At 39.4% G+C, this 9772-nt stretch overlaps 1 protein-coding gene across 1 annotated transcript; it reads left to right on the top strand.

Moving 5' to 3' along the window:
- The first annotated feature begins 365 nt into the window (after positions 1–365).
- Positions 366–9448, top strand: LOC128861554 (uncharacterized). Its single transcript, XM_054099759.1, has 5 exons — positions 366–445; positions 4192–4333; positions 8267–8580; positions 8646–8800; positions 8864–9448. Exons 1-5 carry the CDS (start codon positions 434–436, stop codon positions 8982–8984), a joined length of 744 nt encoding a protein of 247 aa, XP_053955734.1. The 5' UTR covers positions 366–433; the 3' UTR covers positions 8985–9448.
- The last annotated feature ends 324 nt before the right edge of the window (positions 9449–9772 follow it).

Here is a 9772-nt window from a genome sequence, read left to right as displayed (position 1 = left end):
AACTAGATGGCTGCTGTATACCAAGCAATGGAGCGCGTAAAGATGAAAGTAAAGATTTCCATGATACAAATCACACTTTTTTTATTTAGCAAACAAGTTATTCGAAAATAAAATTAGATGATTCATTTTACGCCACCTCGTGCATGTAAAAATTTAGTTTATCAATTGTCAATATTTTTCAGGAAAAATTGACAAAGTTGTACACAAATTTATATTCTACACATAAATGTTTATTCGCCGTGGTATAAGCTTAATAATTTTCTTGAATAAATACACAAACTAATAAAGATAAATGTCGAATGATGTTTTATGGATGACTTGTTAGATATAAATAGGAGGAAGTTGCCTCAATTCGCTACAGTTTCGAACAAAATAAGCAGAGCGAAGATTTGCGTAAAAGCAGTTTTTTTTTTAAATATACCAATATCACAAAATGGTTGGAAAAGTGAGTCGATGAGATACTTGAGTGCATAAATGAGAAGGGATATACTCAGCAAGAAGAGACCATACATATTAAGTTTGAGAATTAGGGTAATAGTGAACCAAAAGTGAACTACTGAGCTGATTTAAAAGAACATTAAATATATTTAAATTTTTTTCTGCCTCAATTTGTGGTGTATGTTTTAATTTTTTTCGTACGAAAGAAGAGTGCTTAATTTGTTTTTGTGTGAAACTTTTTAATGACTGAAACTCAGTGCGATAATTACAGAAGCCGCCCAAATTCACCTGATATGCATAGTAAATCTTTCTGCGCACCGCCAAGCCTACTTTTTCAATTAAAAGATCATTGCAACGCCTTGTAGGCTGAAATTGCGGCGATTCTGTAGTCTGTTGAGCAACTCGAAACCGAACCTCTAAGGTTAGGTTAGATTATGGTGGTGGTCGGTCCGTATGACCAACTCACTTAAACCTTACAGGCTTGTTGCGATACCACTGTGCGAGACGGGAACCTTGTTTATTTATCCGCATGAAACCATTTTGAGGCTCTTATGAAGCGCAGGATTGATCTAGTCCGCACGTCAGACAGTTTTGTAGGAGAATTGAAAAAGTGTTTACCTAGATAACCTGCTCTGATTTTAGCTAAGGCTGGACAATTGCAAAAGAAGTGCTCAACTATTTCTTCCTCATACCTACAACTTCTACAATATTCATGGGAGAGTACTCCTAGTCTCAAGGAATGCCCGCCAAATAGCCAATGACCGGTGCAACAAGCCACGACCTTTGAGATATCATCAACCGAACCTTTTGCAAGACATGTTTTCGTCTCTAGTCATAGTCAGACTGCAAGGAGTGTACTGGGATCATTCACGTTTAAATCAAAACTTGCGCTGGACTGCGTACAACCTCTCCAGAAATGGCTAAACAGAGCAGACTCCACCTCACTTTTGTTACAGATCATAGAATAATAGGGAGAAACTGCGAGGTAAGACAAGTTGCGAGGCAAAGTGCGTACAAGGCAAACCGAATGCATAGAAGGTGACTTCTGAAACGATCACGAAACATGTATTGTTTAGGAAGCGAAGAATATATCCGAGACTGTTGGAGCACTAATAGCATTTTCATCAGCATCATTGTTGCTTGAACAACCGTGGTCGAGTCTTCGCCAGATGTAGCATATGCCTCCAATTGTCTCGGTTTCGTGCCTGCGCCCTCCATGCCCGAAATTCCAATAAGCCTGCGTCTTCTTCTACACCGTCAATCCATCTAAGCGGGGGCGGCTCGCAATATGTGACCTGCCCATCTAAATCTGTTGATCATGATTGTGGTATCACAGATGGGTGCGTATAGTTTTTCGAGTTCATGATTATAGCGTTTCCGCCAGTCGGACTGCAGCCAGCATCTCGGTCTCCTTTAAACTGCCGGAGAGAAGGAGCGTCTTTCAAGCAGAGGTCTTCGCGATCCTGCAGGCATTCAAAATGCTTCGGGATCGCTTTTCGGAGGGAGACATTAATATTTTTTCCGATAGCCAAGCTGCAATCAAGGCACTGTCGTCGCCGTATTGCAGCTCTCTTCTCGTGAACTCCTGTAAGGACGTGCAGGAAACATTTCCCTCATCTGGGTTCCTGGGCACAGAAATATAGAGGGAAATGAAATTGCCGATGAGCTTGCCAGGAAGGGGGCGGCAGAACCGGATCCAGCTGCCCCCTTCTCAGACATCGGTATCCCCTTGGCCGTCGTTAAAGGGAAACTACACAACTTCTTTCTAAGAAAAGCGCAAGACAGATGGAGGTCTGTCTCATCGTGTGCCATTTCAAAAGCACTGTGGCCTCAATACGATGTAAACAGAACGCTTAAGGTGATGGGAACCCCCCGCCATTCAATTTCCAAACTCATTGCGGTGATCACGGGTCACTGGGTGATCGGCACTCATGCGGAGAAGCTTGGAATTCCGTACAACCTCCATTGCAGAAGCTGTGGGGATCCTGCAGAGAAAGAGACTGTGTAACACTTTCTCTGCAAATGTCCGGCTCTGGCGGCTAGGCGCTTGAGATTCCTCAGCGTCCCCTTTGGGGATGACTTGATGAAATTCTCCAGCTAGGTCCCTTTTCTCTCCTCCGCTACATCAACAGCACTGGATGGCTGCAGACGGTTTTATCTCCTCCCTTAATCCTTTCACAGGTAGTGGTCCACATTATGGTATCAAAACGGCACGTAAGTGCTACTTGTAGTGTACCTGGGGTACTCTTGCCATCTTACCTACCTACCTGTTCTCTCTTCTGTTTATCTGCATCACTGAGTCTCCACGTTGTACTAGATGGAAAATATAATTGAGCGATTTAGTGAAATCTTTGTGTTTCTGTCTAGGATACGACCTTTAGTGTTGACACAGCGAAAAATAGCAGCAGTTGGACATAAAGATGCTGTGGCTGATTTCTGCAGAAATTTTGTTGTCATGATTGGTGATTACTGCAAGGTACTTAAATTCTTTCACTACTTCGAAACCATAGTCACCGATTTTTAGTATTTGACCCACATTGTGTCTGACAGGGTCCGATGTAGTTGAAACTAGCGCTTTAGTTTTGGTTTCGTATATTTCTAAGCCCATACATATTGCTGCTCTCTCAATACTTGCGACAGCTTCTTTCAAACTCGGAAGCGAGGTTGCGATTATGTCTATATCATCCGCGTAAGCCGCTTTGTGTTTACGGCAGAGTCCCTGATAACCTTTTTAAGGGCAATATTAAAGAGGAAACATGAGACCCCATCCCCTTGCCGAAGCCCGTTTAAGGTAGCGAACTCTCGCGACGGATTTTTCTGAACTCTTACTACATTCCTTACATTCTCCTTGATCACGTGTGTTAAACGTATTAATTATGCTGTCGTAAGCTGCTTTGAAGTCTCATGTCGTATTCGTGAGACTTTTCTAAAATCTGTCTTAGTACGAAAATTTGGTCAATCGTTGATCTTCTCTCTTGAAAGCCAGCCTGGTAGCTACCAATGATGCGTTTTGCAAGCGGTTTAAGTCTAGTGCTTAAAATATTTGCATTTTACCGAGCAGAAAGACATGCTGATAGTCCAAGTGCGCGTTCCGTTCAAGACCCCAGTTCGGTTAAAAGTAGTCAAAGTTGGAATCAAACGTTTTCTAAAAGCCAAACGTAACAAATTATTTTATACGTTATATGTTTTCTCTGAAACGAAGACACTAAACAAGATATCGTGAGAAAAATCAAATGTATTCCTCGTATAATGTCTCCCTAGGCACGTCACTCCGTTAGTCACTTAGAAGACACATTACTTTTATAGAAACTAGACGAGGATAAGATCGATAAGGGACACTATTTATGCCAAAATCTATTCGGTGAAATGCAGTCGAAGGTGCTCGAATTCAAAGACAATGTTTATGATATTCAAAGATATTCTGAAATTATCTTTCAGCTCAAGTTTACTCAAGGCTATACATTTATTAAGAATGAACCTTGAGCGTAAATTTGTATGCAATCGTTCAAGCAATTTTAATGAATAAAGTTTCACAAAAGCATTTTAAGTAGAAGTCTGCGACTGCATGAAGGTTGTCGCCAAAATAGGCCAGATTCGCGTTGGGACAACTATTAGTTAGTGCAGCCCGTTAATACGTCATTTAAAACTATATTTCTTGTTTGTGATCATTTTGCCAAATACGGAAATCAAGTTCAACAATTTTTCCAAGATTTAAAAGCTAAGGTCATATAAACGCTTAAGTTTATTTTGCAGGTAATCGCATTGTGTTTACTCTTTGTGGCTGCAGCTTTAGCCGCTGATCAGTGTGGGGTTTGTATGAACAACTTTGTTTTATGCATAAATGATACGAGCTACAAGCTTTGTTATGATGATGCAGAATCGGCAGTAACAACATGTAAGTATTGAAAACCGAAATCTAATAATTAGATGTAATTGTCGAATTATATTTATTGGCCAATAACGGTTTTTAATAAAATCAAAAACAGCCAAACAGTGAAACACAATTATCTGGCAAACTAGTAGGAATTAAATGAATGAGACCCAGTTAATCGGATAACAAAAATAAAGACTTAATTTTCCATTTTAGGTTAATAAAATATCTTCTTCCTCTTTTCTTTTGTCGTGCTCCTCATCCTAGGTTAACGCTCCTAGTACGTAATCACCAAATTTTTTGATCTTGGTTCGTCTCGGTGTTTAACTTAACTGTTAATTTACAAAATTTCGTTCCATATCTCCAAACTTTATGCGACGAAACTATAATTATTAAAAATATTGAAAAATTGTCTTTTAAATGAGATATTTTTTAGGATAGAGTCCCGATGCTTCAGAAATTATGACTGTTAGAAGATAGGTAGAAGTGACAGTCGGTATCTTAATCAAGCCGAAATGTTATCTATCTGTCTATGTGCAGAGATAAACTTAGACAGAAATTTCCCGAATGTGTGAATTGCCATTCTGAGCGACGATCAAGCGGCACTCATGGCCTTATTGCGTCCTCACTGGTCCTTGAGTGCATCGAGAAACTTAATCTACTGGGAACGCACAATCACATTCGGCTAATTTAAGTCCCATTACACAGTGGTATAACTGGGAAAGAAATAGAAATAGGCCTCGCTTCGCATTTAATAGGACCTAAGCCCTTCCTTGCTATAGGGCAACACACAATCAAGGAGAAGTTTAGGAGTGAAGAGCTAGGTTTAAGGGAAGTTTTCTTTCACCCAACTATGGGACTACGTCAGGCGAACTCCTTACTGGGAGGGAACAACGAAAAGAAGTTTAAAAAACTAATAACCCTCAACAAGGATAAACTGAGAGTGCTCAGGGCATTCTCACAGGCCACTGAAGACTGCGAAGTTATCTGCATATGATCGATATTTGGTCTACGGACTCTTGACGTTTCGGCGACCAATCTCAGGAGACTCCATTGCACCTTCTCCCGCAATGCAGTGCTATTAGAGCGCGGAGAAGGTTGAGACATCTTGGCCAACTGCAGCCAGAAAAAAGGGCACATACGCTCACTCCAACCCAGCCCTATTCCGAGTTTAATAAGAGAACTGGGTTCGGATGAGATACTGTGAAGGGTAGAGGGACAAAAGACCATGAGGTCGTAGTGCAAACCTCATAAATTATCTGTCTAACTAGTTAACAAATCATAAACTAACGAATAATTTGAATGTAATTTTGTGTAACACAAATAAATTGAATAATGCTCTGTGCACAGCTTGCGGAGAAGTGGACTACCGCGTGAGATGGTGCGGTTCTTTTCGTTTCAGGCTTTCTTTCCATATACCTGGGTCAATTAGGGCTGAGGCTTCGCTATTTACATGGTGGCGTAGTCTTTCCATATGAGACTTAGCGTTTCTGTTGATCGAAGTGGCAACAGGTTCGAAGCCAATGTCGCGTCCGATGTCAGTTTTGCGAGCGTAACAAGGTGCATTAACAGCGCATCGTAATACTTTATTATTGATTTTATATTGTTATAGTTTGAGCAGCCCCATAGATGGATTCCATAATTGGTTTAAGCAACTGCTTATAAAAGAGAGTTTTATTGTATATGGATAAGGCTGATTGGTTGCCCATAAGCCGGTTCATAGTTCTAAATCTCGTTTCTAACACTTATTTTTTCTTTTGTGGCATACCTAAGTATTAAGCGATGTTGTGGTACGGGATTTACACGCCATTTATGTGAAGTGATAGATATTTGATCTTCTTCTTTGTTAATGGTCTACTTATGATCCATGATCGTAGATGGAAGTCTTGAATACCTTAATTTGGTCATAAATACCTTAGTTTGGACAATGACAAGCTGCTGCATTATTATGCTTTATTTGGAATGCCTAACCGCTCATTTCCAACCCACCATATGTAGAACATTATCACCCTTAGGGGCAATCCTACTTTTGCTAACACTGGAGGAGCTTCCGCTCGCTTCACCCATTATTATTATTATTATTAGGCTACTGCGCCCTGCGCCCTGCGACCAATTTAGATCTGTTGTGCAAAACATGCTGAGGTACCATATATTTTGAGGCTTTTTAAAAACTTTAGCACATTCTGGGATTTATTGTTCCATAGTTTATATGGGGTAAAGCAGTACCACCAAGGTGCTGTAGCCGTTGTCTGATTATATATATATATTTAATTGGCGCGTACACCCTTTTTGGGTGTCTGGCCGAGCTCCTCCTATTTGTGGTGTGCATCTTGATGTTGTTCCACAAATGGAGGGACCTACAGGTTCAAGCCGACTCCGAACGGCAGATATTTTTATGAGAAGCTTTTTTCTTTGTAGAAATACACTCGGAGGTTTGCCATTGTCTGCCGAGGGGCGACTGCTATTAGAAAAATGTTTTTCTTAATTTTGGTGTTTCACCGAGATTCGAACCAACGTTCCCTCTGTGAATTCCGAATTTTAATCACGCACCAACCCATTCGGCAACGGCGGCACGTTTTCTGCTTAGTGCAGGACATTTACAAAGAATGTGTGGAATTTTCAATGTCCATTTCACAGAATCGGCAGATGATGGTCTCAGAGAAGGCAATTTTGTTTAAGTGATATCTCAGGCTACAGTGGCCTGTGAAGTAACCAGTTAAAAGTCTTAAGTCGACTGTGTTAAGGCGTTAGGAATTGTTTCGCTTGTCGCTGACCGATAGAGTTTCGCCAGTGTTCAACGAACTTCTTCACCTTCCACCTCCTGAGAATTTCTGTGATGTGGCCTTTTGTAAGTCCGCAGAAAGGTTCAGGACTAAGTAGGGGCATGTTTGCACCTGTTTTTGCTAATTGGTCCGCTCTTTCTTTCCCTCGTGTCCAGAAAGCCAACCCAATAATATTAAGTTGAAGTTCTCTAGCATTCAGGCAATCATGTACCGGTTTTGCAGTAATTGTAGTTGATAGAAGGGCTTTCAAAGCCGCCTGACTATCTGAAAGTATGTAAATGTAAGTTCTTTTCATTTTTCTACGGACACATTCCCTCACACATATCTTAATGGCATGTATTTCTGCCTGGAAGATAGTTGGGTGGAAACCTATTGGAATCGATTTTTTTATATTTACGCCCATTAATTGCCGCCCGTGTTCTACCATCTTCTAATTTCGATCCATCAGCGTACCATATCTGGGATCCAGGTTGGAAGCTGATAGAAATATTTTCCCCGTACATTAATGATAATTTGGAAATCCATGATATTATTTGTATTTTATTGTTGAATAAATTTCGCCTTTCTTTTTGTATACTACTTTTTTAAAATGGTTCAAAGAAGAATCTGTATTCCTGGTCCATTCCGCGTTTGTTAATTCAAAATTGATTGAAATGGATTGTTGTGGGTTTAATTTTCTTGCCCAAATTTTGTTCGAAGAGTGGACAAAGATTGAGCAGCTTGCTTTATACGTACTTTGAGAGTAATGATGCGCTATAAAAATTACTCAATTTTCTCCCGTTTCAGAGTTAAGCAAATGGAAATTCGGTCCATCATATGCTTCACATACAATTATTTGTACTCCAACGGCTACCTTAGCAATTTGTTCACTATGTACTGATCTTTTGATTTTCCTCAAGGATTTCATTTGTGTTTCGATTCGATTAATTCGAAAACGTGCTTTTCGATATTTTTTTCTAGTCAGCACGTGATTTTTGTTAGACTCTTTATATTTTAGTTAAGTTAAAACGAAAAAAATACGAAATCTAAAAAATATCACTTTTCAAACACCATTGAGTTTAAGGTCATCTATTGGTAATTTGTTACCGAACTGTTTATACCACCCAATATACTCTTATATATATGTTAGATGTAGTATATGTATGTATGTATGTGTATATGTTAATATTTACAGTAAGTCCGATCGATGACGAAGTTTATAATTGCCCGTCCGGTGAATACTGCACAAACTCTACTAATGTGTGTGAGGCCAATCCCGATGGTGTAAACATTACAGCTGTGTGTGATAGCTCAAGCGTTACGTGTGGTAGTTGTACCGGGAAGAAAAGCGGGACGTTTGTTTGTGTAAGTTCGACGCAATTTGCTATATGTACAACCACTGGGGCATCTAATGCATTATCATGTAATGCCGATCAACTTTGCAGTGAGGACTTGCTTACCAAGTCCACTTTAAAGAAAGTGTGTGCGACACAAGCAGTACTAGATTTCGTGAGTCTGGACACCGCAATATATTTTATGCTTGAAATTTAATTGATGGATTCAAATATCTATAGCTCGAGGCCAAGCAAACATGTGCTAATGATGATCTGGTAACACCAACAACAACAACTGCAACACCAGTGCCACAGGATGACTTATTGAAGGATTGCAGTTCAGCGAACAACACTGCCGCTTATTTTGAAATACAAAATACCGCAAACTGCAGATCGTAAGTAATGGAACTATATGCATACGTACATATATACCAATTAAATATTATAATTACTTATAGATACATTTACTGTGAACGTAGTAGCACCGGCTATTTAGCGTTAGAGATGTTATGCAGATCGGGTCAATTTTACAGTGCAGCGCAGAAAAAATGCATTACGGCGGCAAAGTGCCCAAATTAAAGAAACCAGACGAAATAAGTCATTAAATAGCAATAAATATGCCCATTTGCATGCTTCCATAACTGTATGATTACACATTTTAACTTGGGGCGAGCTTACACCGTCATTCAAATAAACACATTTACTGGGCATATTTATTTCACTTCGCACACTTTTGTTCGTTGACCACAGTCGCTCATACCAAACGGCGACGAAGCGTTCAGGAGTGGCATTTTTGAATTTTAAATAATCACGATACAATATTTGATTTGTTGTGGGGCGATGAAAGACTTAGTTATGGCTAAGGCGAATTCGATACTCGGTTAACTTGGCAATAAAAATAAGCTTACGACATGGCCCTTTGTATAAACTCGCTCTTAATTGAAACCAAATATTCTTATATCCTTAATTTCAAGATTTTATAGAAGTTGTATCAGAGCATCATATACCGATGAATCTAAAATAAAATGCAGTTTTAAAAGAAATGATCAGAGTTTCAGTATGGCTTAAAAGAACATTTTAAAGGGCCCACTTAGACCATTAAGTTCAGAAAACAAACTGGTTCATCAGTTATTTCAGACCACTTTATTTTAAACTAAATTTATTCAATGTAAATTTTACGATATCGTCAAAAATTAACCATTAGATGATGGTTGTAATTTCAACATTATATGGAATTCATTTAGTGTTAATTATGAAATGGGCCTAAGTAAAAAATTTAAAGAAATTATATAAACACAACTTAAAGATGGCGCGCGGCCCTCTTTGGCGCGTTTCCGAACTACATTATAACCCGAAAAATGTCAATC

The sequence above is a fragment of the Anastrepha ludens genome, chromosome 4, assembly GCF_028408465.1.
Source record: "Anastrepha ludens isolate Willacy chromosome 4, idAnaLude1.1, whole genome shotgun sequence".
Lineage (NCBI taxonomy): Eukaryota > Metazoa > Arthropoda > Insecta > Diptera > Tephritidae > Anastrepha > Anastrepha ludens.
Note: the sequence above shows the minus strand (reverse complement) of the source record. Positions and strands in the feature narration are given on the sequence as shown.

Coding starts and splice junctions, on each gene's coding strand:
- LOC128861554 (XM_054099759.1), top strand. Junction 4,334..8,266: donor AGAATCGGCAGTAACAACAT/GTAAGTATTGAA, acceptor TAATATTTACAG/TAAGTCCGATCGATGACGAA. Junction 8,581..8,645: donor CACAAGCAGTACTAGATTTC/GTGAGTCTGGAC, acceptor AAATATCTATAG/CTCGAGGCCAAGCAAACATG.